Genomic DNA, 21,827 nt, shown 5'->3' with positions numbered 1-21,827 from the left:
AAAACAATGAATATCTCTTCCTAGGAATGTACATATTATCTTCATCTGTCTTCTTGTATGAGCTTGATACATGTTGCCAAGTCCTATGGAATTATTTCCAGTCTGTTTGAATGTTTTTTTCCCCTTGTTCAAGTATAAGCACAATGACAAATCAAAGCTGCGGTATGAAATGTGTTTTGCTGGGAAATGACCATGGTGAATTTGATGTCGTGCTGGTTACTTGCTGTATTTCAAGGTGGAAGAGCTATATTTGATCTTGGGGGCGGAAGAGAAAACCACAGTGTGCAGGCTGGTGGCTGCTCTGTTTTTAATTCATTGGCAGTTTTGGGGAAAAAATATCTGCATTTTCTCTTTATTTTTTTAGGCCAGATATTAGCATGAAATACTGCTCTAACTATTTCAATGAGAATTCAGTGTAAAATTTAATTCCTTGGAGATTTGCGTATCGTTCAGAGCCATAACTAAGTCTTTTAACTCCTGCAAATCACAATAAAGAGTAATAGGTAAAAAGCCACTGCTCCTTTAAATCAGTGTCACCAGTGACCCAGAATAACTATTGATTTTTTTTCTTTATTCCTACCAGCAGTTTAGTTTAAGATTCAGCAGGTCCACTCTGAGAAAATTCTGCATAAAGCACTGCCATATATTCGTGGTTAATACTGCTTTTTAAATTCTGTTTAAGAAATTTTAAATAATTAAAAGTAATTATATCTGTAACATGTTAAAACATCTACCTAAAAGGCTAGTACGATTTGAAATTCCCAGTTTATAGCTTTTGTTATGTATTTTTGAGTGTATAATTACTGGAATGTATAAATTTATATATTTAATCAATTTTTTCAGATAACATCTATGCAAATTTTAAAAGTCAATTATATTCCCCCAGACATACTACTTTCTGAATATAACAGAATTGCAGCATGATTTTGAAAAAAACCCAAACAACCATGCTGTATTTTCCCTGCAGATAGTGTCTGTATCAACAAATCATCTGGACAAAATGATTATGGACTGTTTGTCTTTACCCTTTGTAATGCGCTAAGCAAATTTCAGTGCTTCATCCCCACGTGAACCACTTGCTAATTTGGTGTTTATACCATCTTTGTCAGTCCCTTTATTCATGCATTTTTGTGAGGCCAATTCCAGATGTGCATCAGCTCTTATTCCGTGTGGGATTGCGTGACAATATTCCACCTGCAAGCCCGGTGGAAGGAAGGTAAAGGAAGGTAACCCGAGGCTCTGTGAAATTGTGAAAGCTGCAGAAAAATAAATGGGAAGGGCAGCCATTAGGAAGAAGAGCGAGATGCATGTGTAGAATAAAAGCTATTAATAAAAAGCTTTGCCTCCTGAGTCACCATGCTTCCCATATAAATTTCCATATTGGCATGTGGCCACGGCTGTAATTGTTTGCATTAAAAAGTAGTATCAGGAATGTAGTGTATTTTTAGCTCTCACTACAGCAGTAGAAACAAAAAAAAAAGGTTAACATTTTACTGTAAGCTGGTTTTCTAAAGACCATCTGAGATCTGTGAGCTCTGTGGTTGTAATTTGGAAACCTTTGGCAAGAAATATCAAAAGTACAGCACAAATATCTCTGAAATTCCAGAGACATACATTTGTAGCTGATGTTTTTGTTACTTGCTATGTATAGATCTTTCTGAAGTCTTCTGCCATTTCACAAACAAGCTTAGATGGTCCCTCTCCATTTTCACTTGATTGGCTTTCATTCTGCTTCCTAAGCAGGCAGTAAGATTTTCTTTGTTTTCAGGATTACGTGCTGGAGAACTTTACTTGTTAAATGTACCTTCACTTCCATCAACCTTTGGAGGGAGGCCTCTGAGAATTCTGTTAGCTCTCTTACACATTTGGTTTTCTACTGGTTTGGAAATTTGGAGGTTAACATAGAAAAGCTGAAATACATATCCTGCATGGAGAGTGAAAAAGATTAAGAAATAAATTGCTCGTGTACTTTTGTGCAAAGAAGAATTAATTTAAGGAAGCCACACTGAATGGAGGTTGAAATTTCCTTTATTGCAATTTTAAAATGCCAGATTGGGAAGAGGCCTTGAACATGAGTGGTGTCTAAGGTCCATGGCTAACAATTCATCATTGAAGAGTTCTTTGGCTGTGTACCTGAAGAAGTAGAGATATTGTTAATTTACATTGTAAAGAGTAATGAATATAAAGCCCAGTGCAAGGAGGATTAATCATGAAGATAGGTTACTGTTGAATGCCTGGCGCTCCCTGAAAACGTGAACACCATCTGATGTATTTAAGTATTGTTAGGACCCTGTGCTGTAGCTGTTATGAGAAGGACTCTGGAGCTACATTGCAAATCAAATAACTTAATCCGGTGCACATGCAGTGGCCTTGGAGGGAAGAGGGTGACAAGAATTCCCAGTTCGTCTCAAGAAGCCAGTCTCTTGAGCAGGAGCAGTATCAGTAAATAGGTTGAGCAGGAAATCTCCTTTATGAAGGAAAAAAGGGGGTAGAAGTGAGATGAAAAATAGCTAGAATACAGAGAGGAAGAACAGGAAAACTCCCCAGATCAAACCAATAGAAACATGATGAACTGGGAAAAAAAATGAAAGAATTAAAGCCAAACTATGTAAAAATTAAAGCTAAACTGTTTAAAAATTTAAAATGTCATTGGGACCAAAAAGAAAAATATTAAGCAATGAAGAAGAAGAGAAAAAGACAGATTTGTAGAAAAGATAGTGATTTAGTTTTGGTCTATGCCTTTCATGAAAAATGAATTTAGAAGATCTTTGGTAACCAGATGAAGGAAATCTTTAAAATAATTTAATTAGATTGAAGGCCAAAAGATAAACTCTTGTGAGAAGCAAAACATGTTCACTGTTCATTTACCTTCCAATTGATTTTCCTTCTTCCTTCTGCAGACTTGTCATTTTTTCAGTAGTCTTAACTACTCTTAAGCAACCATTGCCTCATGTTCTACATTTTTATGATATATTTGAGAGGAATCTTTTTCTATGTATGAGGAAAAACTGTCTCTGCCTACTGTCCAGCAATACCAGCTGTGAGGGATGATTTTCTTCCTTTCAAGTCACTACAACTAGAAAATTTATTTCTTGATTTATTACTTCCTTCAAATGTAATTTATTTAGGTTGTTCAGGTGTTCATTCAGAAACACACTGAATTTTAATTTTATCTTTTTGGGTGTAAATGATATCTTTACAAAAATAAATCAGTGATTTCAAACATTTAGAGTTGTTTTTAAAGATCTGTCAGTTTTATAATTTGTATGTTTTACACTAGTAAACATGCAGTTATTATTGGCATTAAGGTCACCATATTAATTTTTGTTTGGAAAGAAGCAAGCACCGCTGTGCATTTATTGGGCTGTGTTATACTGTGTTTAGTGGAAATTGACTCCTCTGCCTACAAGATGCGCCTTTGGAAACAAACTGCTTCTCTGATAATTAACGTGTTAATCAGATGTGCCATAAAGCCATTGTGTCTAAAAGGCTGTTGTCCTGTGCTTTTCTAGAGCTTGGTTTCTTGCCTCTTCATTTCAAGTAGAAATTCTTGAGTGCTAAATCTGAATTAAATGGAACACTCCCTCTACATCAACATACAGAAGCTTTAAATTACATAGAATTACATAGGGATGAGCTTAACAAGATATCCTCAACCAGTGACCTGCTGAGAGTCTTTCCCAAAGAGAATTGAAGGTCACCTATTGTTATCTGTGTGATAGAGACTTGATTGCACATTGATTTGAAGCTGGGTAGATTTTTCTGTCTTCATATCTTTATAGTGCTCTTAAAACTGTTATTTGCACTCTCTTTCTGAACTGTAATGCCAAAAGAAAGGTCACAGAAATTTATGTTTTTGCATTTCAATATCTAAGAGAAGGTTATGGGTTAGCAGAGGTGGATGAAAAGCTTTTTTCATCCCTAAGCTGAGTAAGCTGTGAGATTCTGCATTCATTTGGGTTGGGTTTGGTCTTTTTTAAGAGCAAGGGCTTTTTTTCAATCTGAGCATTAGGCTTTTGCAGTGAAATTTTTGTTCAAAGTTTGGTTTTAGTATCTTCCCTTCAGCTGTTTGATTTTCAGCATTTCAATATCTTCTGTAACATACAGCACCCTAATAGTTCAGTGTGCTTAAGCAAAAACAGAGTAAGAAGAACTTAATCCAGAAGAGTACATCTGTTTTGCCTTATAGATTGTTTGCATCTGACCCTTGATAATGGCTGGTTCATAATTGCAGATTTTTAGAATTCACTTTCAGTGTGTGCTGGTCTGAACTTTTTATTCTTGTTTTCTTTTTTGTAGATTACAGATAGAAGAATCTTCAAAACCTGTAAGGTTATCACAGCAGCTGGACAAAGCTGTAACCACAAACTATAAACCAGTGGCTAATCATCAGTATAATGTAAGTAGCTTTTAGTATTTTCCCTTCTTTTCTTCAGAAGGAATTTGGCTTAGGACTCCGGCACTGCTCTGCTGCTGTCCAGAAGGTCTTTTGCTCACAGATGGCTACTGTCTTTGTCAATGCTCTATGTCACCTGATTTCTCCTTGATTTTGTCTTCTGGGGATCTTCTTTCTGTCTCAAGACCAGTATCACCCTTGGGGCTAAGGTCTGCCAGTCGTAACTGTCTTGTGTTATCTGATGGAGGGCAGACCACCTTCACCCAACCCTCTTTAGTGGCTTTATTACATTCTTCCTCTAATCTTTTTTGAAATGTAATTTTGACATTTGTGGATGAAAGGCAGTTCTGGCTTTGTGCTATAAGATATGGAAACGCTCTTTTGAGCCAAATAACTTATCATCTGCAGGAGGGTAAAGGACTTGAAAAGAATCATTAGTTTCCAGTCCATTGGAGGAATTGGCAAAAAGTAGAGAAGAGTAACAGCTGATAATTTTTCTCAGTTTCCTACCTTCACAGTACATGTTATTGGCATCATTGGCTTTGTCAATATTACACCCACACTGCTGTTCCAGATCAGTTGATGTACATATAAATTGTAACGTCCTTTTCCTTAAAGATACTCTTTGAGTATGTTGAATGTGAGCAACATTAAGTCATACTGAAAATGAATCACTGTGTTAGTCATTTAAACTTTTACACTTTTTATTAAGATTTTATTTACATAAAACAAGTGACAATATACTGAATGATATTTAAGCATTATTATGAAAGTCAGTCTATTGCTACAGAACCAGAAATAATAATTTTTCTCTCATGGGTCTGTTTTGTAGTAGTTACTGTTCAAAGTCTGCTTTGTACATGGATGATCATACCAATATAACTCTTGCAGCTGAGGGAATGCCATTTAACCAAAACAGTCACACTGATGTGTTCTGCTGTGCAGATGCAGTTTTACATCAGTATATTGTTTTATGATGCTGCTGGTGTTCTTCTTTAATTCTGGAATAAGCCTTGGTGGGGTACAGCTTCTCTTTTTAGTGGGTTGCTGTTCCATTTCCCTGACACCAGCATAATTATGGCAGTATGACTACAACCAAGAGATAATCTTTGTATCTTTATTCCAGCTGCAAAGTGCAGGTCACCATATCATTATGGAAATTTGAATCTTGTGTGAGATTGAGGGGGTATAACCAGGCCTGTTAAAAGTGATGATGATCTTATTCCTAATTGTTATATTTTTATTGGTTACATAGCTGTCCATGGTCATGGAAATCCATCAGCAGTGTGTTTAGTTTTCATGTCTACCCTAAAGGTGTACTGATGGGAAAAATCTTGTAAGACATACTTGTACTTGAGTCACCTTGACCTTGCCTTGACTCTAAAGGCCAAGGCATGGCTACTTTCTACAAAATCTTTCTTTTCATTAAGTCTTTTATTAAGGTTCAGGTTAGATGGCTGAAAGGGCATATAACTGGGAGAAAAAGTCCATGAACTTGTAAAACCTCTTGATTGAATTTTTCTGCTGTTTTCAAGCAGCAACTGCTTTCTTAGAACCTGCTGCATTGCATGTAATTGCATGGATGCTGTGTTGGGGACAGGACTTTCACAAGAAAGAAATAAAAATGTAGAAACTGTCATGTATGTTAATACAGTCATCATCTGGGCAGTTTCTGAGGGAAGAATGAGTATCTACTAAGTAAGACAGAAAGGGTTAACATTTCTTGAAGGAAACAATATAAAATGGGGCTTAAGTGTGGCTGCTTCATGTACCTATAAATGAACATATGGCAGGAAGGAGGAGGGAACTAAATTACATGTGGATGGGGAATAGCAATAGCTTGTTTGACTTCAAGGACTGGGAAAGTGATTAGGTTATTTTTGTAAGAAATTATATTGCACCTTTATTTTTATTTGAAGAAATTGCAATTCCATTACAATATATGCTAAGGTTGCAATTTAGCTTTTCTTCTCTGGGGAAAAGACCTCTATTATATCTATAAATATTAAATGTGTTTGCAAAGTTGCAAGGTTAATATTTTTGAAGCTGGAACCTTTCTGTGACCTAATTATTTTTCATAATACAGCAAAAAGGTTCTTCAGTGGTTCTGGTTAGCCCTTCAGAGGCTTCTTTTAGTGGTTTCTTTGTGGTCCTCTCTTCCCAATGTCCTGTACTGTAGAGGTTGGTCCCCATGCTCCAGGAGAAAAGAAAACCTTTAGGACTACTTTAAAGTATCTTTTGATACTTTGGATTTATTCTAACTTCTCTATCACTTTTGTATTCGCTGTCTACCAAAGCAGTGACATCAGCTTCAGTATTAATGATACTTTTAAGAAGGCAATTTTAGCAGCTTTTCAGCAAGCTTAGCAACATCCTGGGAAGGTAAACAAAGAAAAATTGATTTCAGTATAAAGTCTTCTGGGGATAAACTCACAACTTCTGTGCTAAACAGCTTGTTCTAAAATGGTCCTTCCTTGAAATCAAATAGTATTTGAATGTTTTTTAAATTAAAAATACCACCGAACTTTAGAGACATCTAATTAGTTTACAGTGTAGGTGCATTCTATTACATGACTATTAAAAAGTGCTTTAAGCCTACTACATAGAGGATCCTGTTTGCAAAGAAAACAGGAAGGAAAAAAGTGAAAGGCTGCATTGTAAGTTGCTGTGAGCAGTGTATTCACAAGGCCAAAAAGAAATCAGCAACAGAAGACACCAGGCTTTTTTTTTTTCTTTTTTTTTTTTTTAGCACTTCTTAATGTGCTCTTCTATCAGACAGCAATGGAAACTGTTACTGAGGTTAGAGGAGAATGCTAGAGTATTGCTAATTAGAGAGTGAGTAACTTGGGATCAGCATCTAATAACTTTTCAATAAAAGGAGGGTTTGATACACCGTTTTTTATGTGAGTTGATTTTATACATCAGTGAATTAAGACTATTAGAATATTCACATGGAATTTTTTTAGTAATTGTCTGTTGGACTTCCAGAAGAAGCAAATGTTTTAACATGCTATTATTTAAGGGAAGGCCAGTGTCATGGGTTTATGTTCCTCTTCTCGTGGGGCAGCAGTTCTGCTGTGGATCCTGGCAACCAAGATGATGTACTGTCAAACTGCTTTGCTTGATGTTACACTTTGCTGTGTTGCAAAGCTATTACTGTTTTGAAGATTTATTCTTCTTTAAATGCACTGGCTAAAGAGTTAAAAATAATTAAACTAAACTGTATTTACTGGATAAAAATCAATTGCATGATGGATTTGTGTGGTGAGATTGTAGCTTTTATAACACTGCATGGAGTTAGAAAAGCAGACAAGTATTTAGTTGTGCACACCCATTTTAGTTTAAAGCAGAAGTAAGAGATTTCAAGCTACAGGTTGGGAACAATTGCTCTGCATCCAGTTTAATGATATACATCCATTTCAGAATGTGAAGAAGGTAGTTGGCTGGCTGAAGACCTGGGAGCCACAGCAAAGGTGGCAATATTCTTTAGCCACTTTGGGACAGCTACCAAGAGACAGGCTATTTTCACTCTGAGAGTAGGAGGGAGTTAGCTGGCAAGGATACATAGGAAAAAAATGAATTGGGCCGTAAAACCAATCTTTCTTGTTAAAAATAAGATCTTTAGTATCTAGTAGATCTGTGCATTTTCATTTCCAGGCTTTTCATCTGAAGGTCTTCTTTTGAGAGTCAGATTTGAGCCATCAGAAGCAGAACGACTCCCATACAGAATTACCTCATTTACAGCCAGGCGTGTGTCCCTTATTGATCACATGCGTCTTTTCTGCTGTACATTGTGCCGCTATGGATTCGCCCACGCAGTTTGCCTGAAAGCACTTGATAATTATGTGACTTACACTACCTTCTGGATCACTTTTGTTGGTTCCAAGGAGCTGGCTGGTTTTCTGTTCCAGGGTGGTATTGGGGGTGGGTGGGGTGATGTGCTGGCAGGTGTCACAGTTGGTGCTCTCTGGCAGCTGGGGTTTGTTTGGGGTGTGCTGGTCTGTGCTTCTGATGATGAATCAGAGGAAGTATTTTTGGAGGCGATGAAAGTTTCTGTGAAGATATATAGTCATCTGGTGCAGATTATAATGGTTAAGTAATTTTTAATGTACAGTTTGAAGTAGGATGATGTGTGGCAACAAGGGGCCTCTGCCTGCTTAGAAGGTTTGGTTTTTTGGGATTAGTGCAACTTCATGTGTGCTACTCTGGTTTCTCCTGAAGAGAAACCATCCAGATCCTCAAAGCGTGTCTTTGAAGATTGGTTGTATATTGAATGGAGTTTATGCAGCAGCTTGAGTGCTGCTTCTAGAGAAAATGAGGCAGTGTCCAAGGGCCATTGGGAACATTCTTTGCGCAGGTGCTTGTTATAATTGTGGATGTAGCCATGTTAGTCTGTGGATTTTCCCGAGCATGGCAGTTTGGAGGTTGTTTGACATTTGTCATTGTGCCTCAGAAGCTGGTACCAACAGAGATGGAGTGAGAATACAGTCTCAGTTTGGATTCCTGTATTATTATTCTTCGTTTTTTTCCTGGGTTTGGGCACCTGCAGGCTCTGTTTCCACTTTTTTTTTTTTTTTTTCTGGTTAAGGCAGATAATCTGAGAAGCTTATTGTGCTCAGGACAAAATGCTTAGTTTATGTTCTTAAAAGAATATTTGAATGTTCAAAAGAAAACTTTCCAGATGAAAAGCACTCAACAATGTTTTGTTAAATAGAAGAACTTTTTTGTAGCTTAATGTCAGCACTGAGAATTATACAGCATTACATGTGAATGTCTTTAAAACATGTTTTGTAACAGATTGAATATGAGAAGAAGAAGAAAGAAGATGGAAAAAGAGCTCGAGCTGATAAACAACAAGTGTTGGACATGCTTTTTTCAGCCTTTGAGAAACATCAGTATTACAACATTAAAGACCTGGTGGACATAACCAAACAGCCAGTGGTATGTACTGCAAGTCTTGTAAATATAAACATTTTCAGTAGTTACTACTGTGTGTATTTTGCATATCTAGAAAATAGTTTAGTATGTATTATATGCCTTAGAAACTCCTCTCTAAATATGTTTTACAACAAACTGAAATCACCAAGTTTTAAGTTCAACATTGTAGGACAGTGTAGGATACCAAACATTGCAGTGAGTGTGCTTTCTCTTGACAGAGATGGTTTAAATAACCTAAATGGTCTCTTTTTTATTTAGGTTTGCTTTAATACTAGGAAGCAAATTCTGTTATGCTCTCATGTCTCCCCTGCTACTCCTGTCCTCACTGAAGCCTAGTTCTCTTGGCAGTAGCAGCTTATGTAAGTCTATGGTCAGCCTTTCCCTCAGCTTCTGAACTTTGTTTTGGCACAGCAACAGGGGTTGCTCTTTTTCTATATTTAAAGGAATTTGTATTAAATGCAGGGATTATTCATGTTAGGAGCTCAGGCATCATGACCTCAGGCTCAATGCCTCCAAAATCATTGGATTTCCTTTACAAATAGGGTAATTTTTAGGTTGAGAGTTTAGGTGGTTGATATTTAGGATTTATTTGGGGTTTACTTTTGAGCAGTTTTGATACACAGACAAGAAAAGCACCAAGACATCTGCGTATGTGATGGTTTTGTTGTCTTGCAGTGTCTGTCAGCCTCTTCATGTATGACCCATAACTTTTCAGTTTTTTCCCATCTTTCTGTGTGCAAGTTTTCCTTGAGCAGACCAGGAAAGAGTGGCAGGGTGACAGTGATATCCAAAGGACCTTCAGTGTTTTTGATGTTTTTCACTGCCAACTTCAATATTTGTCCTCAACCCTGCTGCAGATTTCAGAAGACTTAAGGGGATTTAATTGAGTCTAAATGGAGCAACAATGTCACAGGTTGTTAGAGCTAAGGCAGAAGAAAGAATGGTAACAGCTGGATTATGGAAAAAATACTCTGTAAAAAAAGGGGCAGAAATGAAAATGCTTGTTAGTTTTGCTCACTTCACATTTAGAATGAAGTGTATCTCTGTCAGAGCCTTCGTATAAGTGACCAGTCTGTTTGGTTAGAAGCTGCACGAAGATGTTACCCAAGTAAAATCCATGTAGCTTCACTGGGTTCTAGTGCCTTGAAAGAAACTTGAAAGTTGAGTAACATATCCATGTCTTCCATTCGTTTATCTCATGAGTCAGCTCCATATCTCTGCGAAAGAGAAGGTGTGTGGGTCATGGGAGCTGAGAAGGAGGAAGGAATAGGAGGAAGGTATGGAGGAAGTGGCAAGAAAATTTTAAGTGGGTTTTATTTTTGGTAAGAGAAGTGTGGCAGTCACTATCTGGATCACTTTGAATGCAACTCGGTACAGATTTATCTCATCTACCATGACATCAGCTTGCAGTAGACTCCCACTTAAGCCACCGGAGAACTTGAAGTTACAAATAAATAAAGGTACTTTTCTTATGTAAGGGTAAATGTAAATAGTAAATTAAACCCTTGCTACAGAATATGTTGCCAATTACACAAAAAGTTGCTGCCATCTTTATTTGTGTCATGAAATCACAAAACAAGTATTTTCTGAATGTAAATGACTGCTATATTAGGGAAAACTCAATATATTTGTTTTTTATTCTATTAACAAAATAACAATTTGCAGTAGTAGGCAAATCTTTTGCCACTTACACAGGTGTAAGTACTGAATGCTCCCTGGAAATATTGCAGTAATTCCAGACTTGAGCTTCATGGCTGAGAACATAATACAGCCTGTGAGATAATAAATATTTGTGAAGAATGGAAGCAGGATGTAGCCAGTGGCATAAGAACTGTATTTTTAAAAAATTTAGTAGATTGTTTGGATTTTTTCTTCTATTTTAGCTTTAAGTAATGGTTATCCTAAATACAACAGGGTTTGTTCCCCCTCAAAGTTTCAGAAGTATTTTTAGAGCTTGTAAGTTAACTCCTCAGAAATTTTTATCCCATAATTCCATGATAACATCTCACTTTATATGGAAAAAATCACGAGAAAAGGTAGAACAGAGCAGAAGATGCTTTAAATATATTAAGAGATCACCTACAGATGAGTTTCTATGCTAGGATTATATGTACATAAATGCACTGGATCCCTTTCTGAGAAAAAATTGTGGCCCCCTGATTAGCAATCGTCAGGCTCTAAAATTCAGTATTTGGCATCACTGGGAGTAGTGTGGGGTTTCTCTCCATGGTACAGTGTCAGAGCACTGTACTTCAAGATACATAGGCCAGCCTGGTGCACTGCAGTCCCAGGTGGGGAGTCCTGGTTTCTAGAAGGAGAATTGATCCTGCAGGAAAAATCACAGCATCCCCTGAACTCATCTCTTCAAGCCACTTGCTCTCAGGTACAGCACAGCACAGTGGGATTATCCATGTTTCATAATTGTCTAAAAACTCCAGCAGTTCGGTGTTGTCTGTACACACACAGTGATGTTTCATAATTGTCTAAAAACTCCAGCAGTTCAGTGTTGTCTGTACACACACCGTGATGTTTCATAATTGTCTAAAAACTCCAGCAGTTCAGTGTTGTCTGTGCACACACAGAGATGTTTTGGGGTTAATGCTCTCAGCTGCCCTCCCTAACACCTCTCCTGCCTGGTTACCCCCTGCAGCAGAGATGGGAAGTAAGTGGCAAATCCTCAGCTGCTGCAGTTCATGGTTCCAGTTGAAGTGCTGTTATCTGTGTCTCAGACCTTACCTTGCTATTCGGTTTGGGTTGGTTTTATTCCCTTCTGTTACACTCTTGGAAGTTTTGCCCTGAGAGAAGCAGAACTGCCTGGGTAATTAGGTCTGAAAAGTACCTGAAATTAAAAATAGCCTTCATGTAGCTGGGTGGGTGGGTTTGGGTGGGTGCTGTGGACAATTCAGCCATAGTGGTTGCACAGTGCCTGAGCCCAGCAGCAGCATCACACCTTGTGACCCAGCTTACCAGGCAGACTAGATCTGCCAGCTCAAGAACTGCACATCAGTGTACCTCATGGCACTGGGTGCAGTTATGTGGGATTTTTTCAGTTCTCTGTCCATGTGATCTGGAGCAGAATTTAACCTTGCAGCCAGGTGTTTTTCCCACCCACTCTGCCATGCTTTGAAGCGTCTGTCGGTGACACTGCCTCGTGTGCAGGGATTGCAAAGCAGGCAGTGGGTATGCATGTGTGCACATCTGCACGCACCCATGCAGAAATGGCTGTTTCACCTGCTCCCAGCACCTGTGACACCACGCGTGCTGCATCGCTGCCGTAGCGTGCATGTGTCCCGGGTACCTGAGGGGAACAATGACGGCATCTCTGCAACAGACGAGGTGTGCGAGGGGACGGCGGTGATCTGCTGCTGCCACCTGCTGGGGTTTGCATCCTGCGCCCCAGCAGGCTGAGGAGCCATCCCTGCACAGTGAGCTGCCTGCTCCTGAGCCCAGCTACTCTGCTCAAAGGAAACACCCTAGAAGACCCTCAGAAGCTGGTTCATATGCACATCCCTGACAGTCACCTTTCTTACGTGTTGGGCTGATTTGCATACCTTTGATGCGTACATGGAGAGGGAGAGTAAGGATAAGTTTTACTAAAATACATTTATTTTACTGACTGAGAACATATTTTTTGTTCATGTATTTCTTAGCTTTCCATTTAGTAAAGAGGGAAAGAGTGCAAGAAACACTTAGAAAATCAGCCTTTCTTATTTTCCTGTGTCTTCAACATATATTTGTTGGTTTTAATGGCTTGGAGTACATTGATATTTAGTGGAACTGCAGATGCAAAGATACAAGCATTTGTATTTTTCAACAACTCCAGTTCAGTTTAAGCATTCCAACAGGATTAAATTGCTCAAACTCAAGCAATTATGAATTTAATGTGGGGATTCTTAAACTGTGGACTGTAGTTGCCATGACAATCCACTCATCTCAGTCCCAATTAATAATTAAACAAACAAGCAGGCTCTTGTGACTCTTAAGAAAATTACTGGTGTTTATTATAAAGAGTGAAGGAGGGCAATATCAGCGAGTTGTGTTTTGTCAAAGATTATTATACTACTGGCATAATAGCTCTACTTGTTTTGGTTTTTTTTGTTTTTCTTCCAAGCCTTAATATTTTAAGGTATTAGAAAATTCTCAGACATACACTCAGCTCTCCTCTAAAAATGAGGCCATAATAAAATGCTTAAAGCTTTGCAAAAGGGCATGAAAACCAACAGATTGAGGCTTTGACAAAGTCTGAATAAGGCAAGGATTTTCAAGATAATCCCAGCCCAAGCAGGAAGAAAGGTCAAGAGCTTTTAGCTCAATTGGAGAAATTCCAGCAGGAGGAAGATGTGTGACATAATAGTTCCCAAGAGGTGCTGGTAACTTCATTTCAGCAGCCCCTGGAGTACTTGCCTCCCTGAGGGACTGCCTGGGAGCCATCACCTCTGGGGCTCAGGTGCTCCCTGCTGCATCCCTGGGGCTTTTGCTAATCCCTGCTGGTGCCTGAGGGTCAAAGTCTATCCCAGAGTCTTTCCCACACCAGTTAGTGCCCATCAGCCAGCCAGGCTGTCTGCCCCTTAGGAACTGAGTCCATGCAATTGAGCAGGTGTGCAGGAACTGTAGCAATTGCCTGCCTGTTTAATTTGAACTTTTGTTTCCTTTCAGATATACTTGAAAGAAATTTTGAGAGAAATAGGCATCTACAATGTGAAGGGGACCCACAAAAACACATGGGAGCTGAAGCCGGAATACAGACATTACCAAGGAGAAGAAAAGAGTGATTAACAAAAATATTTATGATGTAAGAGTGATTGCACTGAGGGATCTGTGGTGTTTACAGACAGGACTGAGTACAGTGCAATTCTGCAAGGATGAAGATAAATTAAAGCAGCTGATACTTTGTAATTTTCTGTAGCTTTTTTCTGCAAGGAATATTTCTTGTATGTTTCTATATATGCTTTGTCTTTTGACAGGAAAAGTTTATAGAATAAACTTGTATTAGATTTATCTTTATTAGAAATCTTCTGAGTTCTCCTCTTACTTTTTCTTGGTAGCTTTGTGGCTTTTCCTAGTCTCGATAACTTTGATGGAAAATGTGTCTTAGAGGAAACCATAACTTTGTGGGTTTGCATTCCAGTGTAACCAGGTTAATACCCTGGGTTCTGCTGGGATCTGTCAGGGCTTTGTCTGGAAGCCTGCAAATGTGCACAACCCTTTGTGCAGTGTTTGTGTGGAATGGACATGCCGCTCCTCCTAGTATCAGGCTATAGGAAGAACAGCCACAACCATGGTGCTCATCACAATCCTTAGACTCCCTGGGAACAAACCAATGCAGTTAAAAACCCATAAAGTCAGTGGGAAGATGTCAGTCCCCTCCATGTGATTACTGAGAAAAAAATGACGTGTCTGTTTGGTACAGGAAGGAACAGTTTTCTTTTTTGTTTGGTTTTTATGCTGTTACCTTTGTTCTGTTTAAGCATATCAATAAAAGTATTATTTTAATTTGTACCACACAATATTGACTTGAACACATTGTGATTTAGGTGGCATAAGTCTGAAGTGTTTTTTCAAAGCATATTTTTATTGCTGGCTTTGCCACTGGGTTCCTCTGTGGTTTGAGAAAGATTGCTAAATGTGTCTGTGTCTCTGTTTCCCCATTTTTGAAATGCACACTGCAAGGGTTATTCCTTCAACATCCTTTTCAGAAGGGAGCAGGGAAGGGATGATTTAATTATATTCTCAAAGCTTTTATGTTAAAGAAAGCAAAAAACAGAGTGGGGATAACCTCATTATTATACCTGTAAATTAAACAGGTGAGGTTTGATAGCTCAGCTTTCACATTCTCTCATGTCCTTCAGGTGTATGCATCATTTCTGCTCACCCTGATGACACAGGAGGCCTGTGTGAGAAGCAAACATTCCATTACTGGTCCACTTCGAAGCAATGAAAGGCTTTGGGAGTGGTCAAGTGCTTTCAGAGGTCTGTAAAACACCTCTTATACATAAGTCACACAATTTTGCTCAATTCATTTTTTTCTAGAGTAGTTTGTGTAGGTATCTCTCTTAACTACACTTGGGGCTAGTGCTCAGTGTCCTGTAGCATTAAGTGCCCAGTTCCCAGGAGAGGGACTGCTGCGAGTTTTGAAGAGCAGATTGCATTCCAGGGGAGTGTGTGCTTTCATAAATACTGCCACTGACTCGTGTCTCCTTGGGCTCTACAGCAGGACCCAGCTGGCAGATGGCTGCAGGAGCCATCTGAGGATGCTGAGAGGAACACAGGAAGTCAGCCTTTGTGTCTTGCTGTGGAACATGATGTGCTCCCGGGCAGTAGCCAGAGCCTGCTCACACTGCTGTCCTCTGTGGACTTGCGTTCAGGGATGAGTAGGATGAGAGCTCTTGCCTCTCATGAGCTGGGCTCCTCTGTGGGATCTGTGTCCTGTTTCAGCAGGTGAAGCTGAAGCACCCAGCAAGTCTAGGTAAGCTTCTCCTTTGTATTGCTCCTCATATGGTCCTCTAAAACCATGCAGGGGGATGCCACGCAATCCTGATTAAGTAGCGGTGTAATTTCTTACCACAGGTAAAAATGACTGTGACATTCTAGAGGGAAATGGTTACCTTGAGTGGAATCCCCAGCAGGATTAGTTTAGCAGGAAAGTTTTGGATCTGCTTGTATTTCTGGTTTTATGTGAGCTGCTTCACAGTTTGTCTTCAGTCGAGAGGGACATAATCAGTCAGCATGAAACGCCTGAACTTGTAAGTAAAGGAGATATTTTATTGATCTGCAGAGTGCCTTTGGACAGGGTAAATAAGCTCTGCTCAGGAGTAATGGAAAATGTGCAGAGCACTCTGTTTTTTATGGGGTTTATGGAGTTTGCAAAGGCTTGATTTTTTTATGGGTATCATTAAAAACGTGTAGAGTGCTAGAAGTAAAGAGAAAAAAGAAGCAGAGGGGTTTTCAACCAGTGAGCAACCAGAAAAGTTGAGGAATGCCAAACTGTACTTCTGTGGAATAGCACCAGTTATAAATAATGAAGAGCGGGACAGTGAGGAAACAGCATTTCAAAAATGAAAATGCTATATCAGAGTAAACGAAGAAAAGATAACCAGTTGAGTCCAGAAGCCAGGTAGCTTGTAAGCTACTTTTTAACCTGCTTCCTGCATGATTTTGAAGTTTTTCTAGGGTGGAATTGGAATTTTAGCCTCAAAAGCTGCCACAAAATCCAAGTGGCATGAGAGAAGGTAACATTGAGCCCACAGAGATGCTGATCAACAGCATGAAAGATGCTCTCCTGTGTTGGCAGCAGGACCTGTGTCACGCATTCAAGGGCTCTGCTGGCTCCTGCCTGTGGGAGCACATGGTAAAGATGAAGGTGGAGTTTTTAGGTGCCCTTGGCAGGTCATCATCCAGCCTGCAGCTAAGCCGTGGGATCTTAGGCTACAAACCATCATAGAGACAGAAGCAGCAAGATAAACATGGTGCTATGACCCCCATATTCCACCTTCTGCTGTAACCCAGGGCACTGCAGGACTAGTCTAAATTCATGCAAGGCTGGGATAATGATTGAGCATTTGGGAGAACCTCATTTGGATCCATCGTTTAATAACCAGCAGAAGCTCTCCAGCTCTGCTACACTTCTTCTGCACAACGCCCTTACACAAGTGCTGTTGGCAGGATTTCCATCTGCCAGAAGAGAGGAGGAGGCTTGGAGGCGTTCAGGTCTTATTCCCTGGCCCCCACATTTGGATTAAACTCTGGACTCGCAGCAGCAATGAACAATTCCCTGCTGGTCTTCCCATTTGCTGCTGTCTCTGCTTGATGCTGAACTCTGCTCATGCAGATGTTCTTGAATATTAGTGGCCAGAACGCTGCTTGGTGAGCGGGTCCCACAGGCATGAGCAGAAGTTTCTGTGTGCTAAATGCCATTAAATGAGATTAAAAGCACGTCCACTCTCCAGCCTTGCTTGACCCAAATGACCAGTCTGAGTCATGGGAAATTACATACATGGTAAGCTCAGGCAGTACCAGCAGGGACCTGAGCAGACACAAGGTGACAGCCACCCCTTTAGAGATCCCCTGCTCACTCAACCTCCCTTCTCTTTCCCCCAATGTCAGGGAAATTCTCCTCCAGAGGAGGAGAATCAAAGTAAAACTAGTATGTTGAGAAAGAACAGTTCAATAACTGAAAATTATCAAAATATAGTAGTAATGGTAAAAAAATATAAAAATGCTTATAAAAAGGGAAAAACAAGTGATGGACAATACAAGTGCTCATCACCCTCTGACTGATGGCAGACCTCCCCCCTTATGGGTAAGTCCCCCCCGCCCCCATTTATATACTCGGCATGGCATTCTGTGGTGTGGAATATCCCTGGTGAGCCCAGGTTCTTTGTTCTAGCTGTGCTTTCCTCCCCCCACCCCCGTCCTCTTTCTTTTGCAGCTCTTCTTGCTGGCAGCGCATGAGACAACAGAAAAATGTCCTTGACTTAGGGTAAACACGGCTTAGCAGAAAAACAACATCGGTGTGTTACTAACACCGCTCAGATTCTGAATCCAAAACACAGCACTGAACAGCTACTGAGAAGAAATTTACTCAGAAATGAGCATGGCTGAAAATCAGGACATGGGAGTACTGGGATGGCACATGCTGCTGGGGGTGGCTGGTGGGCTGGGGCAGCTGCAGCTGGTGGGTGAAGAGCAGAGTTGATTCCCTGCAACACCTTTTTGTGGGCAGCATGAGGAAGCACCAGCAGCTGCAGGCAGTTCTGTGGCTGCAGCAAGCACACAGCTGCAGGGACAGTGAAATCATCCCTCCCTTCTACCATAGGACAGACCAGGGGCACCCAGCTCGGGTCAGACACAGCTGTAGGTAAAGCAGTTAAACCTCAGCCCTTGAACCGGACCACTCCAGTAGCAACAGTGGGGTTTTAGTAGCTGAGGAGGACAGGAGTACCCAGCTTTACCTGGCCATTTTTAACCACTCTGCTACAAATAATTTGGGAAACTAATCTTTAAAAAAACTTTCTCAACATCTATGTTCATGAACATTCCCTATTAAAAAAAAAAAATAATAAAAATCATCAAACAGCTGCACTGCTTTGTGCCTGCACATCTGCACCTTACTGAGAATAGGAAAAGAGAGGTTTGCTCTCCGAAATGCCAGCAGTGCTTCCTTCCTACTACTGCTGGTTAGATGGGGAGGGGAATCTCAGCTGTTAGCTCCCAGGATAAAGTGTGGGCTGCAGAGAAAACAATGGTTCAGCATTTTATCAGTGTGTCCAGCTGCTGCTACATTGGCAAGACTGGCATCACACAACCAAAATGGTCATAAAAAGATTTTCAAGGGTGTTTGGATCCCTTCTGCCTCAGGTAGAAGATGATGAATGCAGCTCTAGTGGATTAAAATGCCCAGCAGCCATGTGCATCCTCAACAACCTCCCACCCACTCCTGCAGAACACACTGGCAGGGTTGCCAGCATTTGCTGGCACCCAAAAAAACCTGCCTCAAGCCACCAGCCCTGGCCACAGGCACTTGGCTGTGATCTTTGCACAACAGCTTCCAGCTGTGGCTTCAACCAAAATGCAGCCAAGACACAGGGACTGCAAACCAGCAAGATCATGCTCTTGTGAATGGATTTGGTACTGTTTAGGGCAACAACTTCCAGGCTTGGCTAGGGTTTTTTCCCTCCTACGAAGACATTTATCCCTGAGCTAATGAACATGGTGTTTAACTGCTGCTCTCCCACTGCCAGCTACAGTGACACAGAGATTTCCTGGTCCAGAGCAAAATATCCCAGCTTACAAAGGGAGCAACACGCCAGGGAAGTGGCTACAGAGCTAAAGTGCAGATGGAGGTTCACAAGAGCAGAGGGAGGCATCCTATCTGTGCCAAGTGAGCAGCAGAGAGAGTATGAGAAAGCAGAATTATCTTATGTGGATACTATTGCTCTTTAATGAAAGCATCCTCCCTGAACAGCTGTTTACTGCGCCAGCTCAACAGTCAGGGACTTGCTTAGCGAAGTAAGCAAATTGCAGCTTTTCCATTTTTTTCCAAATGTAAAAAAATAAAAAAAAAAATTAAAAAAAATCAGTCTTATTCTATTTTTGGTAACAACCATGTCCTGTGCTTATTGTAACTGCCTTCTGGCTGTGAGCTAAACTGAGTTAAAAAATTAATTCACAAAAAAAGCCCCACACACCAATCAAACCCAACTGTGTTTCCTTGTTTCCAACATACTTTCATTTAGAATCTTCCCTTTGCAGGTTCTCCCTCCTTGTGTCAAGGCTGAGGGCTGCACAAGGCTCAAAGACCATCACCCACTTGGGCCCTGGCATCCACCTCCAGCTCAGTAGGCAAAGCTGGGAACTCCAGAGGGCAGTGGGGACACCGGTGCCTCTCCCAGCACACCACATGTTCTGTGCACTGCATGAACACCCCATGGTCTGCACCATTTCTCCTCAAAGCAGATGGCCAAGTAGCAAAATGGCCATTAACATCAGTCACTGGAGCGTGGAAGGTGTTTGGGGTTTTTTGTTTGCTTCCAGAGGGCAAAAATAGAGTGAATTTGTAGGTGGGGTAGCAAAACTGTAAGACAAGAAGCAGACAAGGAGGGCAAAAAGTCAAGACCATGGGACATGTGCCCAGCACAGCAGCTGTTTCCTTCAGCCCCAAGGCATCACTCCTTTAACCACAGAAGCCTGAAACTAGAAAGGCAGGTTTTTCTCTTTGTAAGCAAATCAACCTTCCTTCTCCTGTCAGCATCCAGCTCATAGTGGGTGCAGGAGCACCCTCCTGGCCCCACAGAGCCTGAGACCCCAGCCAGCATAAGGGAGGTTTTTACCTAGCTGCTTAACCTGCTCCATGAGGCTCAGGGAAAATGCAATTTGGATCCTTCCCAAATCCACCGAAAGTATCTTTCCAGGCATGTGAGATGCAAGCCTGATAAGCACATTTTAAAAGAAGACTGGACTGAGTGTTAAAGCTGTCCTTCAGTTCCAGTTGTATTTTAAGCAGCACCAGGCAAATTTGTTATCATGGAGGATTTTATCAATTTAATAACTTCAAAGCTGTTGTCTGAAGTATGAAGACTTTCCTTTCCAAACCACTTAAAGAAACAGCTGCTTGAGATGAAGATGGGCTGGAAGAAGAGGAATTATGCTATGAGGAAATACATAGACTTCCTCCCCAGTGCAGAGCTGCATCATGGACTGTGGACAAGTGCATTTTCCAGCATGGGCTCCCATTCACAGCAAGCAGTGACTCCCACCTCTCCCTCAGCCTGACTGCACAGCAGTGCAGCTGCAACAACCACTTGGCACTGCCGCAGTCCTTCCCTACCACACCCTCCTGGTGCATCTGACAGGCATGATGCTGCAGAGCAGCAATGCTTATCCTCTTCCCTGAGAAACTGAAGGCAGCAATGCATTTTTGGGTAGTGCAGTGAGCCCAGCAAAAACATTTCACTTCCAGCTCACTGAAGAAACAAAATCCCTCATCTCCAGAGCCTTTGAACTGACACTTCCTTACAGCAGGCTGAAAGGAGCTTTCCCACCAGAGGCTCTGCCATGCAGAAGAGCACACCTGCTTGGAGCACAGAACTCCCTAGTTAGGAATGTTTGCACACAGTAATTAAATACCCCAGTGAGCCTGGAGTACAGACAGGATGACACACAATATGCCATTCAACCAAGCAGCAAGGCTGTGCTCATCGTGCTTTGAAGCACCTGCTTTTCAAAGCAGCTCTCCATCTGTACACAGGTGCCACGTGGCAATTTGCTCCAGGCTGGTGCCCAGGGCTCCCAGCCTCGGCAGGACCAGCCTGCAAGGGGAGGAGTCATTTTCACTCCCACATATCAGCTCCAGAATTTTAAACACTGACTCACACGAAGTGGGAGCCAGGGCTCTGAGGGGCAGCACAGCCATACCAGCACTGCCCTGCCCACACTAACTTCACTCAACTGAGAAGTCTCAACTGCTTCCTCTCCCTCTTTTCATGTTCCCATTTTTAATGCAGATGCATCAGGAAAGGGAAGATAAAATCCTCACCTGGCCCCATTAACAACATCCTCTACAAGAAAAGCACAAGCTGCCTCAGTGACTTTACCTAGGCTTTGGACCTGCCTCCCAGCCTCACTGGATGAAGCAGGCTACACCAGAATTGTACCTCATCCAGCACAGCTGACCCAAAATCCTTTATTGAAAAAGCTTAAAAAACAAAACAAAACAAAAAAAAATTAAAACCCCATATATATATATATGAAGTTCCCACAGAACTAAAATAGGTGTATTTAACCAGACAGGAACCTAGGAGATAACTAGGGCGGCTCCACTCCCTCATCCAGTCTCTCATTCCTCCCAGCCTTCTGCCATATCTATCTCACCCCTGCAGAACCCCCCTCCACCCTCCAGCACCAGGGGCCAAAAATTGACACAAGACAGCAAAGATGTGAAAACTCTGAAGGAGATAAAACAGTTAGCAAGTGGGCCATGCCCTCCCTTTTCAGG

The 21,827-nt window shown here is 41.0% G+C and overlaps 1 protein-coding gene across 1 annotated transcript in view; it reads left to right on the top strand.

The window, feature by feature from the left end:
- The window catches only part of GTF2F2 (general transcription factor IIF subunit 2), a 79,469-nt gene extending 64,628 nt beyond the window's left edge, over nt 1-14,841 (top strand). Inside the window, exons 7-9 of the mRNA XM_059839053.1 lie at nt 4,300-4,399; nt 9,194-9,337; nt 13,991-14,841. Of these exons, the coding sequence (XP_059695036.1) occupies nt 4,300-4,399; nt 9,194-9,337; nt 13,991-14,110 (364 nt within the window). The 3' untranslated portion in view covers nt 14,111-14,841. The remainder of the gene's footprint in view (nt 1-4,299; nt 4,400-9,193; nt 9,338-13,990) is intronic.
- Nucleotides 14,842-21,827: the final 6,986 nt, after the last annotated feature.

Source organism: Haemorhous mexicanus, chromosome 2 (genome assembly GCF_027477595.1).
Source record: "Haemorhous mexicanus isolate bHaeMex1 chromosome 2, bHaeMex1.pri, whole genome shotgun sequence".
Classification (NCBI taxonomy): domain Eukaryota; kingdom Metazoa; phylum Chordata; class Aves; order Passeriformes; family Fringillidae; genus Haemorhous; species Haemorhous mexicanus.
The sequence above is the reverse complement of the archived record's forward strand: the minus strand, read 5'-3'. Positions and strand labels throughout refer to the sequence as shown.